Here is a 17585-nt window from a genome sequence, read left to right as displayed (position 1 = left end):
AACATTATATATGGCTGGCATCCTGGGTATATCCGATATGCCTGCACCATGCTTGCATACTGTAAATTTACGGCTGCCAAAGTAATAATTAAAAATCCGTAAATGTAAATTAAATGCCTTTTTAATCAACTCTGTTGTCAATACAAGTTTACTAGATGTTCCGGCGATGGATACGATTACATTAAGTTTGAGTGTAAAGTAAAACCTACAAAAGCTGTCCCGCCCGGGTTTGAGTAAAACTTTAAGTGGGTCCCGAAGAACGTTAGATTTATAGTGTCCGTAAGATATATTTTTAGTTATATCCACCTCTAGTCTGATGTCTGTAAACACTATATAATTTTCTCCCACAGCTTAATGGAATCAGGTATTCTTTGTAGTTGGCAAAGCTGGCACACAATTCAAATTGGAAAAGTGACAGATTGAAATTGAAATGTTATTTAAAATATAAAAGACGTTTGTGCGTAAAAATTTTCTTCAACAATTTATTGAAAACTACGTTACCGGAAATATTTGAAAATGTCGTCTGAATGGTGTACCTGCTATAACACGAAACCAGAAGAGAAATCATGTGGCTGTATAGATATCGACGAAAAGGAATGTGTTTGTCTTCCGCCCTCGAAAGAGAAACTCGCTTCCTTTGTGGAAGTTACGAAGCGCAAAGGAGTTGACGAAAGCAAGTACGGACGTGTTTTTGGTGTTTCTGGTCCAGGTGAACTATAATATATATTCTTCGAATATATCTGTTAATTTGAATTTGCTTTAAATGCCGTAGTGGTGACTGCTGAGAATATGTCGGGCTCCGCTATGTATGAGTTGGTGCGGGTGGGATATTTTGAGCTCGTTGGCGAAATTATACGTCTGGAAGGTGAAATGGCGACGGTTCAAGTTTATGAGGAAACTTCCGGTGTCACAGTCGGCGATCCTGTTTTAAAGACCGGTAAACCGCTCTCTGTAGAATTGGGTCCAGGTATAATGGGTGGTATTTTCGATGGAATTCAGCGCCCTCTACGCATTATAAACGAACTCACAAGTTCTATTTACATACCGAAGGGTGTGAATGTTACAAGTTTGTCACGCGATATAAGTTGGGAATTTCGCCCAGGCAAGGTATCAATCGGTTCACATTTGACTGGCGGTGACGTTTTCGGATACGTACAAGAAAACACATTGGTAAATCATAAGATTTTAATGAATCCACGTGCAAAAGGTACTGTAAAATATATAGCGCCACCGGGTCAATATGCTGTCGACGAAGTAGTACTTGAAACCGAGTTTGATAATGTTGTTACCAAACATACAATGTTGCAAGTATGGCCAGTGCGCCAGCCGCGCCCAGTTAATGAAAAATTGCCGGGCAATCATCCATTGTTAACGGGACAACGGATATTAGATTCACTTTTTCCATGTGTTTTGGGTGGCACAACTGCAATACCAGGTGCATTCGGTTGTGGCAAGACAGTAATATCTCAGGTAATACTTCATTATTTTATTAACAGAATTATAGTAATATTAGTAATAAAAAGCGAGTCCTATAAGTAAAGTTTCACAAATTTGTAAATTTCTAGTCTTTGTCGAAATATTCCAACTCTGATGTCATAATATATGTTGGCTGTGGGGAACGTGGTAATGAAATGTCCGAAGTATTGCGTGATTTTCCCGAACTATCTGTTGAAATAGAGGGAGTCACAGAATCTATAATGAAGCGTACCGCTCTGGTGGCTAACACCTCCAACATGCCTGTCGCGGCACGCGAAGCCTCTATTTACACTGGTATCACACTTTCCGAATACTTCCGTGATATGGGTTACAACGTATCAATGATGGCTGATTCCACCTCCCGTTGGGCTGAAGCTCTTCGTGAAATTTCTGGTCGTTTGGCTGAGATGCCGGCCGATTCCGGTTACCCCGCCTACTTGGGTGCACGTCTAGCCTCCTTCTACGAGCGTGCAGGACGCGTCAAATGTTTAGGTAATCCTGAACGTGAAGGTTCTGTCTCCATTGTCGGTGCTGTATCGCCACCTGGAGGTGATTTCTCAGACCCTGTTACCTCCGCCACACTCAGTATTGTGCAAGTATTTTGGGGATTAGATAAAAAGTTAGCGCAACGAAAGCATTTCCCATCAGTAAACTGGTTAATATCGTACTCAAAATATATGCGTGCGTTGGACGAATATTACGAAGAGCATTTTCCGGAATTTGTCCCTTTACGTTTAAAAGTTAAAGAAATTCTGCAAGAAGAAGAGGACTTATCCGAAATCGTACAGCTTGTGGGAAAAGCTTCATTGGCCGAGACCGATAAAGTAACTTTGGAGGTAGCCAAGTTGATTAAAGATGACTTTCTGCAGCAGAACTCATATTCGACATATGACCGCTATTGCCCATTCTACAAGACTGTTGGCATGCTGAATAACATAATTACGTTCTACGATCTATCACGTAATGCTATAGAAAGTACAATTTCGGATGAAAATCGAGTTACATGGAATGAGATACGTCAAGAAATGGGAAATATACTGTACGAATTATCATCCATGAAATTTAAGGTGAGTACGCTTGTTTGATATACATTTTGTAGATAAATTAAGACAATGCATTTAAATGGTATGTTAGGATGCACATAAAGATGGAGAACGAAGAATCATGCGTGACTACAAAAAACTTAATGACGATATGCAAGCGGCTTTTAGTCGAATGTTGGAATGAAGTAACTTGGTAAAACTGTTTCGCTTGATCTCAAATTCAACTTATTGCATAACACTAATGATACCGTTATTAATATTTTTATACTAATGCATAACACTAATTATACCGTTATTAATATTTTTATACTTGCATAACTCATACACTGAAATAGAAAACTTAAGAATCTCCATTTGTAACTGAAAACCGGAATTTTTTAAGTTTTTACTCACAGTTCTTGTTTGTACCACTCGCCTGAGATTTCATTTTTTATATCAGTAATAAACGGTTTAAATTATAGTTTTTAGTTTCAAATATTTTCAATTAATTTTCGTTTCCGAAATAGCATTCGCTAAGGATGAGGGTGAGAATGAAGCTATATATAAAAGAAGCAAGACTGGCATATGTCGAGTGTTTCAAAACCCTGACCTTTTCAAATTTCTATACATACATACATTACACATAATTGTGTATGCTAAACACATTTCACAGAACCGTTAAACTAAGTATAAAATTTGAATTCGAAATTTTGTTTTGCTCACCGAAAAGGTGTTTCTTATGCCACTGAAGAATTAAACTCTATTTTACGGTATTTTCTAACAAAGCAGTAAAATGAAGTACAAATTATTTCGCCTGGTGAAATGTGTTTACAAATTTTGCATGCGAGCAAAAATTGAAAAACAAAAAAAAATTGAAAAAAGAACGATTACCCGTAATAAACTGCTAGCAAGTTTTTAATAGCCACCTGTATACGTACATATATAAATGTCGTGTATGTACGTGAGCACACAACCCTTTGCTGAATTCTAGTATTGCTACAATGTTCCATTTAACTGCCCAGTGCAAACTATCTTGTCAAAAAATAAGCTTAGACTTTTCACTGTTATCCACTTATTATCCCATTAAGCGCCATGGTTACAATATGTCCTGCAGTTATTGCTTTAGTCCGCATTTCTGGCGCTGGTACTGGCGCTCAGCACCTCGTCAAGTCACTTTACGGTTTTATTTCACCCAACCGTGGCCAGAAGTGGAGCCTTCGCAAGTTTATTACGCTATCAAAATCAAGCACACAACTGGCCACATACTGTGCTTTTCGTCACACATGTGTGTGTGTAGATTTTCATGTTGAAATGAAATTTTCTTTGTTGACGCGCACATTTTATTTTTATTGTGGACATTTTATGCGGACGGTCGGTCGGTCGGCCGCCCTGCCGTCATGTTGAAATTTGAATGTGTGTGTCAAGCCATGTACACGTGTATATGTGTATGTATATGTCCTTCGTATACGAATAGCGTTGGCGACGTGTCATGTTTAGCAAAGTGGAACGCCACGAGCACTCACTTCACCTGCTGCGCTGCGTTTATGGCGGTGGCAGTTGAGGGTACTGAAATTTATTGGTGGCCCACAAAGTGGTGAGTTTAAATGTTTTTAATATTTTAGCACTTTCAAGTCATAAATTTTGAAGTTTCCGCACTCACGTTTCGAAAGTACATGTATTTTCGCTGGCTATTAACTTTAACCTTTCGCATGGTCTAATGAACGTTATGGAAGTATAGAAAGTATGTATGTATGGAGGAGTTTGGGAAAATGCAACAAATTTCAGCCAAATTAAGTGTTCTCTAACCTGCCAGCGGAAAAATAAAAAATAAGATTAAAGCACGCAAAATAACATTTCTTACACAATATGGCTTCATCTGTGATAAAGTTGAGTTTTCAATTTCTCTAGCTAATCTTCTGCTATCGCATTGTATATAGTTAATAGTATAGTTAATTATTTATAATTGTGTTTTGAACTCTTCTCACAAACAATGAGAAAATTATTGGAATATTGTGTGTAAGCAATTTGTTTAAAATGTTCACCAAATGCGCTACTTTCTGAGCTTCCCATTTATCGAGTGCCTTAAAGCAAGGCATCCGTTCGTTCTGCTGAATTTTCGATTAATATTTACTAAGAGACAATGAAACTAACGGCAGCAGGAGTTTGTATGTTTACAGTAAAATGTAGCTTGAGGCTGCACATTTTATTTCAGAATGCACTTTTCACAATACATTTTCAATAAGGTAATTATTTACATTACATTCAACAAATGAAGGTTAGCTGTAGCAGCGAAAACAATACATTTAGATTTTGACAAACAAGAATTTCAATTATACAATAATACTACTGGTATGCATTTTTAAATAAGTATATATGTATATGTAAGCTGACGTATAAACCGCACTTTTGACTTGTATTTTGTAGATTGAATGCGCACTTTGCGGATAGCAAATACCCGCTCTACAGTATGTATATATGTATATAGTGTGTGTGTGTGTAAACAGTAAATGCGCACGGTTTACATTCCAAAAGATACAAATGTTAACAATAATATTGGAAGTACATTTTGGGACGTTTGTGTTTTTTCACGTTGTTGCCTGCAATAAACATTTTATTTTCAATAGAAACACCGAAAGGCCGGAATGTTTTCGTTTTAACATTTTCACAGAAAAACAATGTAATTAATTATAGTAAATGATTTAAATACGTTTGTGTTGGAAACATTTAAGTGGAATGCATAATTTTGTCTTTTATAAAGGAATAGTTGTGTCCCTTTTGGTTCTGTTTCGTTACTGATTGGGATGACGCGTTTACACGATTCTCGTTTAATTAATCTACATAACAATATTATAGGCTCCTTGTCTTTTAGAACAATTTAAAATTAAAGCAAACTTGTGTAGAAATCGCTTATGAAGCTTAATCTTCCAAGTTTCTGAAAGCCTGTTGTAGATCCTCGTGCAGTTGCTCGAAATCACCCTTGATCTTGGCTTCACCATCCTTCACGGGATCCTATGGCGCAAAAAAATTAAAAATCAATTAAAATCAACTACTGTTATATTGGCAGTTCTTTTAGCTTACCTTGAATTTCATGGACGACAGCTGGTACATGATGTTGCCCATAGCTTCGCGGATAACGTTCCATGTGATCTTGTTCTCAGATTGCGCTGTCGACTCCACGGAGTGGCGGGCCAAGTCGTAGAAGGTAATTATGTTCCTCAACATACCCACGGTCTTGTAGAAGGGGCAGAAGCGATCGTACGATGAATAGGAGTTCTGTTGCAAGAAATCGTCCTTCAACAATTTCGCCACCTCAAGTGTGATCTTGTCTGTTTCGGCCAATGAAGCTTTACCGACCAACTGTACAATTTCAGACAGATCTTCTTCTTCTTGCAGAATTTCCTTAACCTTAGTACGCAATGGCACGAATTCAGCAAAGTTCTTTTCATAGAAATCATCCAGAGCGCGCATGTATTTCGAGTAGGAAATCAACCAATTGATCGAAGGGAAATGCTTACGTTGAGCCAATTTCTTATCCAAACCCCAGAACACTTGTACGATACCCAAAGTGGCGGATGTGACGGGATCTGAGAAATCACCACCAGGTGGCGATACAGCACCGACAATGGAGACAGAGCCTTCACGTTCAGGATTACCTAAACATTTGACGCGTCCAGCACGCTCGTAGAAGGAGGCTAGACGAGCACCCAAGTAGGCTGGGTAACCGGAATCGGCAGGCATTTCAGCCAAACGACCTGAAATTTCACGAAGAGCTTCGGCCCAACGGGAGGTGGAATCAGCCATCATAGATACGTTGTAACCCATATCACGGAAGTATTCGGAAAGGGTGATACCAGTGTAAATGGAAGCTTCACGAGCAGCGACAGGCATGTTAGAGGTGTTAGCTACCAGTGCGGTACGTTTCATGATAGACTCGGTGACACCGTCAATTTCAACGGACAATTCGGGGAAATCACGCAATACTTCAGACATCTCGTTACCACGTTCACCACAACCGACGTAGATAATGACATCAGAGTTGGAGTACTTGGACAAGGCCTGCGAAGCAAGAAACAGAAAACATTTTCTTAATTTTTTTGTTGTGATTAGATTTGTGGTTTTCTTGTAATTACCTGTGAGATGACAGTTTTGCCACAACCGAAAGCTCCGGGAATGGCGGTGGTACCACCTTGTACACAGGGGAACAGAGAGTCCAATACACGCTGACCAGTCAACAATGGGTGGTTGGCGGGCAATTTCTCAGTTACTGGACGAGGTTGACGTACAGGCCACACTTGCAACATAGTGTGTTTGGTGATTTCACCGTCGAACTCGGTTTCCAAAACGACATCATCGACTTTGTAGTTACCAGTAGGAGCAATGTAGCGAACGGTACCCTTGGTACGTGGATTTACAATCATCTTGTGTTTAACCAATGTGTTTTCGTGCACCAAACCGTAAAGATCACCTCCGGTGATGTGTGAACCAACTTTTACGTTGAGAGGATTGAATTCCCAAGCTTGGGTACGGGACAAACTGGGTACGTTCACACCCTTGGGAATGTAGATGGATTCGGTCAGTTCGTTAATGTCCTTCAGTGGACGCTGGATACCGTCAAAAATGCTACCCATAATACCGGGACCCAATTCGACGGACAGAGGTTTGCCTGTACGCAACACGGGATCACCAACAGTTACACCAGAGGTTTCCTCGTATACCTGAATGGTGGCCATGTCACCTTCCAGACGAATGATCTCACCCACCAATTCGTAGTAACCTACACGCACCAACTCGTACATAGCAGAGCCAGACATACGCTCGGCTGTGACGACTGTGAGATTTAAAGAATATATTCGTTAGTTCATAAGTCAAATAAATTGATATTGACCCTACTACTTACCAGGACCAGATACGGCGAAAACGCGGCCATATTTGCTCTCGTTATCCTCATCATCGAAGCGCTTCAAATTCGACATTTTGGCTTTTTAGATGTTCAACTGAAAAATTAACAAACAAAAAAAGGTGAATAATACTAAACTTACGACGAAGAAATATTTTAACGAGGTTTAGCAATGCAAATAGTGGTTAGTCAGCTGACGGCTTTTATTCAAATTAGACATTAGCAACTTTCTCTTATCAGTTCTGATTAGAATTCACATGGTCTGCCAATAATCCATCTAATTGGAATACCCTCTGACATTTCTAATATTTCAGATAAATCTTAATTTAAAAATAATTTCAAGGCGATTTCTGTACCACTTAAAAGACAGGATTTTTGTCGTGATGACTTAAAATATTCGCACTATTAAACAGATAAAAGCTTCGTGTTCACGTGACCTGCTGATCACCAGCGCTGTATTTAGGCAAGCTTGGCGATCGTGTTAAAGTGAAGATTTTATTTATTATTGCTCCTCAAGAAAATATTAAATATTCTATATTAAGTGGTTAACTTATTTATTGTAATACCTTCAGCGAACGAAATAACTTTTTAACCGAGAATAATTAATAAGTGAGTAGAATGAAGATACAAATTCACTTTCGAAGTTCGAAACTTTGACAGTTGCATTTGACGTTGATCACAAGACTATTGTCATCTGAATGTGTCAGCTGACGACTGATTAACCACGATCTGAAAAAACTACGCAGGCAACCATTTTGAATTCTTAACTTTTCAACACCTATAATTTTGGGTCTACTTGCAGTTTTAATACAGTTTCCATATTTATTAACTTCAGTAGCTAACTCAGTTAAAAGCCATGATACACCTATTCAAAATAGTTTATTAGTGCCGATCACAAGACAATCGAGGTCAGCTGACAACCTCAATTAATTGGGTCTTATGTTTTCGCCGTCTTTTAACCCAACAATTTTTGTTTTTGTTTGTTTCAATAAATCCAATGCACTTTTATAACACTATATATTCATATAATATATTGTTTCGAGTTCAATTTAGTAATGACAATTTTACTATTTAGCGCTAGAACTACCCTACGCCCAGTTATTTATTATCTAATCAGACAACTGTATTGACTTCTCTGCCATTATCGCAATAATTACCGTTCTGGTTAGAGTGTTCCACAAACAATTGCGCTAATTGGATTTTAATTCAAATAAAATTTTGTCACAGCACGGCGGTGCGGTTAACTCACTTTGTTATTTTTTTATAGAAATGAATACACGAACGTTGCGCTTCTCCAACAGAACAAGACCAACTGTGAAAATTAACGACGTCGCTAGTAAATCTGTTTCGAAGTTCGAATTTCGATATCGAAATGATCTTCACATTGAGCAATCGAAAAGCTTTCGCTGAGCGCACTTCGATATTGCGCTCGCTCTTTCGCACTCGTTTATATTGTAGTGTTACCAGCAGTGTGTGATTTTTGATAAACTAGTCACAGGGTTGCTTTTATGTGTTTAATGGGCTCCAAATATATAAGAATTTGGTTTCTTATGAAAGGAAATGTTTGTCTACTCCAAATTATTTTGCTTTAGTACTTTGATTTTTGTAAAAAATATATATTTTTTTCAAATATATGCAAATAGCTTAAGCTTAAAGCTAATTTTATACATTGTCATTCTACAGAGCAGAAGCTTAAGAACTTATTTTACTATATAATAAGATGTTTTTATTTACTTTACTTACAGCCAATGTCTTATTTATTATTCGAAAAACGAAGATTCTATAATTTAAAAATTGCTTAGAAATGTTAAAAAAGTCAGTATCAAAAGTATAATTATTATTTAGGGAAAGAATTATTACACCTACAAATTCATTATATTTCATTCTACATTTAAATATATTTATGTTTTTTTGTAAAACTCCCCATTACGTAATCCATAACCATGCAGCAATATCCAAATCTTCATTTCATTCGAAAGTAACTTTTTCTTAATATTCATAAAAGCTCGCAATGTTCGACATGCGTATGCTTTGATGTGAGAGCCGGTTATCTCGAAAATTAAAGCTCTCGCTTAACTCGCTAAACTCTCTTGCGAATTAAGTATTATAAAATAGCGTTACCATGTTATTGAATTAAGAGATTCTTCTCTATATTAATTTTAAAATAAAGTTTAAACTTGTTTAAGTTTTATTCAAGACATTTAGTATTCAGTTCGTTGATAAGATAGCAATTCTATCATAATAAGTACAGGGTGTTCCGAATTTGCTGCCATTTCATTTAATCTCTTCCCAGTTGACGAAGTTAAAACACTGCTCCGACCATATTTTGTATTAAGTTTCGGGCTGCGGCCGCCAAGCTTTCATTATTTTTGAAAGATTCTTCAATAACGAAGACAACGTGTCTCTATCGTGTAACGATCCAATTTTACTAAGCCTAAACTGTTAGCTGTCGACTTGTTTTTTAGGGTTGTCAAAACTTTACCACATAAATGGCGGCAAATTTAAATCTTCCGTTAATTTTGAGACTCCTTTCATGCATATACATACATACATATGACTTGTGGTCAAACCAAAGTTTGTTTGAAATGTTTAGAGCAGGGCATCAGGAAAACAGTGGAGCATCTCTTGTGCACTTGTCCCGCATCAGCAAGACTACGCTATAAGCAACTGGGGTCCTCACGGTATGATACACTGGAGGAGGTATCGATAGTGAGGCCGCAGGGTCTGTTAAAATTTACTACTTCTCTTGGACCTAGGCACTGAACTCCATCTGGTTTCGCAAAGGACCAAAACTGGTCTATGCATGGCTTATTGCCTACCAGTTTAACCTAACCTAACCTAAGTTTGTATGGAAGTTTTACGATTCTTTTACTTTTATTACATTTATTTACTAGTTCTCACATAGTATAGATATAGTATGTATGCACCGGAATCCGGCATCCGGAAGGAATGGAATTTCTCCATACCTTTAAATAGAACCCTACAACAATATTCATGGCTGGATATAAATCCGCGTCTCTTATTTTTACTTATTAGTCTGGATATGAGAATGTCCGAATGTTTTGGGGCCATTTCTTTTACACTGGTATAAGATTTCATAACTCTGTCGCTTAGTTCCAAATAAACTTTGAACCACACCAACAAATTTGATTGCAAGTAAAATTCAACATGTGTTCAATTGCCCCTCATCTCTGGTCGCTCATTCATTTATGTCGTAATTTCCTTGTGAAATTCAAAGAAAATAATCGCAAGAAATCATTGAAGTGCGTCACAATTTCGGTGTCTCAAAAGCAGTGCGACCACAGCCACCGCAGCCAGTAACTTCACGGCCAATTGGGCTTTTCAATTAGCAAAGTGGCAAGTAGTCGGTGCTTGGACTTCGTAATGGCACCAGCAGTTACGATTTTCGGTCACGCATTAGAGACAAGAGTGGTCGCTGCCAAATTACTGGGCGACAGAGATAAAAAGGCCCAACACTGTGCACCAGTGCGCACATTACAGTTTCAAAGCGTTACTGCAGTCGTTGGCGGAGACGGATTCACTTAAGATACTTATACGAAAAGGACCAACACAAGGCTAACAAACTGCAGGCAGCGGCCTGGTGTGAATGGAGAGTAGCAGCAATTATGGCCTTGCGAAGCAAAATGCATTCGCCATGGGTGTGGACTACTGTGAGAATCGGAAGCATATTTGTGGTATTCGGCTGCCTTTTGGTGCTTGTTGAGAGTGCTTACGCGCCGACCGCATTGGGGATACAGTCGGATGATGCCGTTGCAATTACTGCTAGTTTACAGCCGATCTATGATGATCTGTTGGTAGCTGGCTCTGAGAAGCATGAGCACGAAGATGAGAAAAAGGAAGAGGAAGAAGAAGCCGAAGAGGAAGAGGAGAAGGAGGAGTCGTGGGAGGAAAAATCCGAAGAGGAGAAGCACAGTGAAAACAAAAAGAAAAAAGGTGAAAAGGGTAAGAAGGGACATAAGGAGGAGGAACATCATGAGAAGGGTGAAAAGGGACATCACGACAAGGAAGGCAAAAAGGGTGAAAAAGAAGAAGAGCATGGGCATGAGAAGAAACACAAAAAGGATGAAGGCCATCACAAGAAACACAAGAAAGGCAAGAAAAGCGAGAAAGGGCACGAATTCGAAGATCATGGCTCGTATAAGAAGGGACACTCAATTAAGGGCAAGCATCATGTGCACAAGTTAAACGAAGACAAAAAGGAAAAGAAATACTATGACGAACACCACGATGAAGGTGAGGAGGAGAAGCACGGTGGTTTTGAGGAGGTGAAGAAGCATGAGAAGGGTGGCCATCATAAAAAAGGAGGTCACAAGAAGAGCGCACATGAAGATGAATACGGAAAGAAGGGTCACAGTAAGAAGGGTCACAAGAAAAAGGGCCACAAGGGACACAAGAAAAAGAAAGAAGAGAAAAAGAAGTGGGGCGAAGAGCAAGAGGGCGGCAAAAAGAAAGGCAACGAGGAGAAAAAGAAGTGGAAAAATTCGAAGAAGAAGGAGAGCAGCAGCAGTGACCACGGACACGATTAGTAAACCACGAGAAATGCTATTAGTACCAGCAAAGGTGGTATTGTCTCAGTTTCTACTGTGGTGTTGTGGTTGGTAATGGCGGCGGTACTGCATTAGTTTTCTATTTTATTTATAGTCTTTCGGTGTTGGTAAGTGAGAATATTGTATTTGGATAGCTTTCCCTATAAAAACCTAATATTGTAATAAATAATTGTACATATTATGTAAAATAATGAAAGATGATACAAGAAAATTTCGTTTCTAATGGGAACTTGTTTGGTGTGAATAACGGTCTTTGGCGAAGGGATTGACCGGATGTAAAAACCGAACTGCTGTTACATAGTTATTGTTTTTAACTGTCATCTATCGGAAAACAATGGTAAATCTCCGAGTGTCTTGATTATAACTCAATCTTTTCAACTGCAAAAGATCAAATTTGAGTCAACGCATTCCTCTTAATATCCTCTATATTAACCATTGTCTTATTGGAAGCAAAGTATTTTTATATCAAAAACTTATTCAGGAAATAAGCTGAACGTTATCTACCATAACGGTGTTTTTTTTGGCATCCGACCCGACCCGACCCGACCCATAACTCTGCTCTTCTCACAATTATTTTGAATGACTCACTAGAATCGCCGGCTCTTTGCTATTCAAACTGTAGAGGGCACTACACAAATCACTGTTGTTTGCAGAATTTACGCCTTCATGACACAAGGCAATTTGCAGCATGCCAGCATGCACATACATATGGAGACAATAGAGGCGCATGGTGAAGGCCACCACAAGGACAAGGTATAAGCCCCACCTTGCGGGCCCACACACATCAGCAGTCACCGCCAGTGGCTCAGCCAGTTGGCTCTTGTGTTAATTTGTTAAAAGTTCTCCTAAGTCATGGCAGTTGCGTCCTTTTGCTGGCCAGGTGTTGTTATTGTTGTTGTAATTATTGTTTGCTAAGCTGTTAAAACAAATGAAGAATTTCCGGTGCTATGTGATTTAGCCGCTTCTGCCGCTGCTGCGGTTGCCGGTCCGGTCCGGTCCGGTCAGTGCAGCAGTGCAGCATTGCGGCCCTTACATATTGGCTAAGCCATGGCCATGGTCACTACTGCTACGGCGTTCGACTTTGTAAAGGTGTAGAAATACCTAAATGAAATTTCCGTGTTCATTGTTCGCCCAACGGAAGTGCATAACTTATGCTTTATATACATGCCACAAGCAGTGCTGCACGTAAGCGTTTGTTATTGTTGTTATTATTTAAGTAGTAGTGGTAGCACTGACGTTGTCGTTGCTATTCTTGCAGAGCTCGGGCCGGCAACATCAACTCACTGCCACACACACAACACACACATTGTTCAACGAAATCTATTGTTGCTACATGCCACAGCTTCCAAAGTTGGTTCGTGCATCGGCTGCATGCATACCTGGCGCATTTGGGGGCTGTTATTATGGCTTCCCAGCAGGCGAAACAAGAGCCCACTAATTTGTGCGCACCCCCCTACCACAGCAGCCGCACCACACATCGGCTGCACGTACATTTAAATGCTTATGAGGAGGCACAATGGCGCTGGAGGAAAGGCACGAGATTGGGGTACGCGGCTTAATATGCTCTACAAGGGTATTTGTTTTCGCATATTTGGTATGCCAGTTAAGCTGCTGCTGCTTCTTCGGCATCGTTCACCGCAGGAACTATGCGATGATGTATCGCTGCTGTCCATTTCGGTCCATTGGGGGCATGTGTATGTGTGAGTGTGCATGTGCCCGGCTCGGCTGCTTTAATGGTGGTCATAATTCTGTTACTGTTGCATCATAAGCCATGATGCTTGCAAGTGCACGACTAGTTATCTGTGCTTATGTGTACTTCATCTCGTCGGAAGCGGCCAGTTGTTGTGGCATGTAATGCAATGTGAAGGCGTAATATCCACCTACCCGCTCACATGGCCAACAGTTGGCCAGTTTAAAGGATTTTCACTGCTTCTGCAAATGGACTTAATTCTTTTGTGTATTAGAGGCAGTTATGGCCGTTGTGTTTAGTGCAAACTGCAAGTGCTTTTACTTAGTTTCAATGTTGGCCAATTCGAGTGAATCTCTCTCCGCTGGTGTAGATTTACGAGGGCGGATTTGTGAGTTTGTGTTTAGGATTATCGTAGAAGAACTTCATAGGCCATAGTGGCGTTGTCAACTCTTGTCGTAAAACGTGAGAGCAAAGGGCGCTCAAGCGAAAGTATCAAAGTAGGACCTCTCGAGCATTAAGGCAAGACAAAAGCGTTTTTTGGGAGAACAAATTGTGAAATATTGTTCTGAGCTCTTAAAGACGACGCTAGAAGTATTTTGTTGGACTATCTATAACTTCTTAAGTCATAGTCACCGTAACACCATCTAAAAATCTGTACAAATTTTTTCCTGATTGACAGGTAATGTTGGACCGTCATGGCTAAGTTTTTGGAACTTGTAGGACCTTACTTTTAACAAAAAAAATCGAGACGAGACTTAACAGGTCAGTTAAAAAGTTCACGGCCTTCCATAGATAGTTAATAATGAGGTGTTGCACTGCGACCTAGAGTCTATTTGCCCTCTCCCATATGGTCACCAAGGTCCAGCAGCCTAAATAGTTTCACGGGCCTGCTGGGCGCTACTGAGCTGATGTGGCCCTGTCCTAGGGCCCTAAGCTTGCTTCTGCAAATTGCTGGACAATCTAGATTCAAGTGTACTGGGGTTTCCTGTTCCATGTCGCAGAACCGGCACTTCGTGCAAGAGCATATGCCCATGTTGGACAAGTGCTTCCTGAGCCTTCAGTGATCTGTGTAGAGCGCAACTCGGAGGTGGAATTTGTCACGAGGGAGGTGGATTATATCCTTAACTCTTTAGAGGTTGTACCCTCCGAGAAGCAGCTGGGCATGGCGCATTCCTACTGCCTGCTGCCAGTTCCCCATCGCTCTCTCCTCCGTGCGTAGCAGCGTTGCATGGTTTTGGTCCCGTCATCTTGGACGCTGCCGAAGAGCGGGCTAGTTCGGCCTATCATAGTAAATACATTTTATTCAACGGTAATACACTGGTTATAGTGATCCGCCAACTTTTCGATACCAATAGTGTAGTAGGATTTGTCTTTTGCTTCAAGGTAAGTCCCAGTTTCGGCGATCGCCTCTTCACTCGACTAAAATTTGTTCCCATCCTTTAAAAATATGGGTATCCCTTGAAATATGGGAACAGGACAAAGTCGCTTGGTGCCAGATCTAGAGAATACGGTGAATGTGGAAGCAATTCGATGCACAAGTCTAGTAGCGCCGTCTATATAAGAGGCCGAGGACTTTTCAATTGACCACAATTTTTTGACTAAAATCAATATCGCTCTGATAAAGAAGGTCACGCCAAGAAAATATATACCAGAAAGGAAATTTCAGCTGCATTTGAACCAAGCTTTCATTCGAAAAGTCACGGACTTTGCACGCCGTCCTCGTACACAAGTTCTGACGTACAATACTTATCTAATGATTATTGGATTGCTCCAGCAAAGGCAAACTTTAGCTGGGCTAGTGGGCGTATTGCACATAAATAATTTTCTTTTGAATTATATTCTCATTGAAAATACAGAAATGCCAGAAAATTTCTCTTTACAGCTTTTTGCGCTTTAAATTATTTATTAGTTGGAATATTATGTTTTATGTACGTGTAAGTTGGATTTGTTGTAGAATTCTCACTAACGACCATAGTTCGCCTTGGATTTTCCTGTTTATTGCCTTGGCTTCCTGGTAAAAATAAGCTTAACTTAAATATACTATTTGTTTGTGGAATCAATACTGAGTTGCAATGCGCAAATACTGGAGATAAAATTTGAAATCTCATTGAATTACACCGGCTTAGTTCTGTGTGTCAATTAAAATTGTGCAACTCACGCAGTCCATACTAAACTTAAGTAATCAGCAGTGGTATTGGGTTTCTGTAGACTTCCTGTAACTGCCGTTAATGCTTGGAGTAATGGTTTATTACTTTTCTAAGCTCTTAAAATCAAATATTCGCCCTTAATGCGGATAAACAATGAGATCTTCTCTGTTTTGCTAGTACTGCAATGTCGGTCCGAATTCAGGAAATTAAAGTGCTTATTGCGAAAAGAAAATAAATTTATTATTAATCATTTTTGTACCTGAAACTTCACCATACTTTCCGGGGAAGGAACTATGGAATTTTTGTAGTTTTTTACACATGGCTTTACTTGTATCATATATAGCGGAAATTTACTTTAATTATTAGTATTCTATATGCTGGGGTGGGCGCGTTGGGAACATGATACGTCTTAGCCAATTTTCATACTCATTAGTAATCAGCTACTTTACATATCTGTATATATCTGTGCCTAATAACAGTTTGGCATTGATTGCTTATGACCGAAATGTTCCGATATGTTTGTCAGTCACATAACCACAATCACGCATGCAAATTGGCCGGTTTACATGTATTCGTTGCCGAAGGCAGTGGGAGATCAACAGCCCCAGCGCATATCCTGATAAAAGCAAGCGCATAAATTTATTAAAGCTGCGTGTGGGTGTGTGTGTGTGACCTACTTGTATCCAACAATTAATCATGCAGGAAATGCCCACTAACTACAAGCAAATAGGCACACACACATACAGGCGCACACAAGGCTAAGACCGAGCCTAAGCAAGTGGCTGATCTGATCGTTTGCTTTTTGGCCGCATGTAACCAAAATTCGATTATTACACCCACAATTGAACGCCTGACCACACAATCAAGGCATATTATATTAGTTGGCTTAGTCACCTTAAGGACACTGCAAATGCTTATTAGTGTTTATTGCAGGCGAGTTATGGCAGGCGGGGAGTGCATGGGCAGTTTGTGTTTGCTTGCAGGCAATACCTCAAGACACGGCCGTCTAAGGCCAAAGCTGTTTGCATGAACAAATAAACAGATGCGTTTATGCTAAGCAGGTGAGTGGCTCAGCGGTGTTTAGTGGCACGCAATCAAGCACGAGGGCGGGTTACGAAGTATGCGAGCTGCTGCTAACAGTAAACTTCCGACTAGTAGAGTAACTGTGCTGGGAAATATGGATAGATAGTAACGCCATATGAGCTAAACTAACGGGGTTTTCAATGGGGACGCTACAAAAGTAGACCAATAGGGTCCCGCTCTTTTGAGTTTTCTCTTTAGTCACTTCATCATAAAAAGATATACGATCCAACAACGGAAACTCGGAGTCAGTGTCTTAGGTAGTATTAATTTTAAGAGCGCTACATCCAATTTAAGGTCGTCATGTCAGATCAACAATTGAGCGTCTAGTGGAAAAATTTGAATTCACAGGCTCAGTAGAAAATGCTCTCGTGTGACAGTGAGACAAAGAAGTGCCCGTCGTGTCGAGAATATTGCTGTCGCTAGCGCATCAATTGAGAAAAACCCTCAGTCTCTCACACGTCGTTCTCAAGTGTTGGGCATCTCTGTGACGTCGTTGTGGCGAATTTTGCGAAAAAATCTTTGTCTACATCCGTACAGGATTTAATTGACGCATGTTCGTGTATCGTGTGTTCGTGTATCGGGCTGAGCAGCAACTTGCAAGTTATCCGGATTTCCATCTAAGAATCATCTTCAGCGATGAGACTCATTTCTGACTGAATAGCTTCGTCAATAAGCAAAATATGCGTTATTGCTCAGGCAGCA

The 17585-nt window shown here is 39.9% G+C and overlaps 3 protein-coding genes across 4 annotated transcripts in view; 2 read left to right on the top strand and 1 right to left on the bottom strand.

Moving 5' to 3' along the window:
* LOC120769437 (V-type proton ATPase catalytic subunit A-like) overlaps positions 1-17585 on the top strand; it is a 260519-nt gene that overhangs the window by 22935 nt on the left and 219999 nt on the right. Inside the window, exons 2-5 of one of the 2 annotated variants that reach the window (XM_040096418.1) lie at positions 351-709; positions 773-1470; positions 1566-2543; positions 2611-2979. In XM_040096418.1, the coding sequence (XP_039952352.1) occupies positions 517-709; positions 773-1470; positions 1566-2543; positions 2611-2703 (1962 nt within the window). In that variant the 5' untranslated portion in view covers positions 351-516 and the 3' untranslated portion in view covers positions 2704-2979. Of the gene's footprint in view, positions 1-350; positions 710-772; positions 1471-1565; positions 2544-2610; positions 2980-17585 lie in introns of those variants that run through there. The other variant, XM_040096419.1, reaches the window with a different exon arrangement.
* LOC120769438 (V-type proton ATPase catalytic subunit A) lies at positions 4661-8693 on the bottom strand. The gene is made up of 5 exons (XM_040096421.1): positions 8553-8693; positions 7396-7492; positions 6629-7326; positions 5577-6554; positions 4661-5507 (listed from the first exon to the last, which is right to left on the bottom strand). The coding sequence occupies exons 2-5, from the start codon at positions 7469-7471 to the stop codon at positions 5415-5417; spliced, it is 1845 nt and encodes a 614-aa protein (XP_039952355.1). The 5' UTR covers positions 7472-7492; positions 8553-8693; the 3' UTR covers positions 4661-5414.
* Positions 11022-11942, top strand: LOC120769439 (cylicin-2). The gene has a single exon (XM_040096422.1). The coding sequence runs from the start codon at positions 11022-11024 to the stop codon at positions 11940-11942; it is 921 nt and encodes a 306-aa protein (XP_039952356.1).

Source organism: Bactrocera tryoni, chromosome 2, assembly GCF_016617805.1.
Source record: "Bactrocera tryoni isolate S06 chromosome 2, CSIRO_BtryS06_freeze2, whole genome shotgun sequence".
NCBI lineage: Eukaryota > Metazoa > Arthropoda > Insecta > Diptera > Tephritidae > Bactrocera > Bactrocera tryoni.
Note: the sequence above shows the minus strand (reverse complement) of the source record. Positions and strands in the feature narration are given on the sequence as shown.

Excerpts from the sequence above, each read along its gene's own strand:
- LOC120769439 (XM_040096422.1), top strand. The coding sequence starts at position 11,022 with ATGGCCTTGCGAAGCAAAATGCATTCGCCATGGGTGTGGACTACTGTG.
- LOC120769438 (XM_040096421.1), bottom strand. The coding sequence starts at position 7,471 with ATGTCGAATTTGAAGCGCTTCGATGATGAGGATAACGAGAGCAAATAT. Across the intron at positions 6,555-6,628 it reads GCAAAACTGTCATCTCACAG|GCCTTGTCCAAGTACTCCAA; the intron begins GTAATTACAAGA and ends CTTGCTTCGCAG. Across the intron at positions 5,508-5,576 it reads TGTCGTCCATGAAATTCAAG|GATCCCGTGAAGGATGGTGA; the intron begins GTAAGCTAAAAG and ends TTTGCGCCATAG.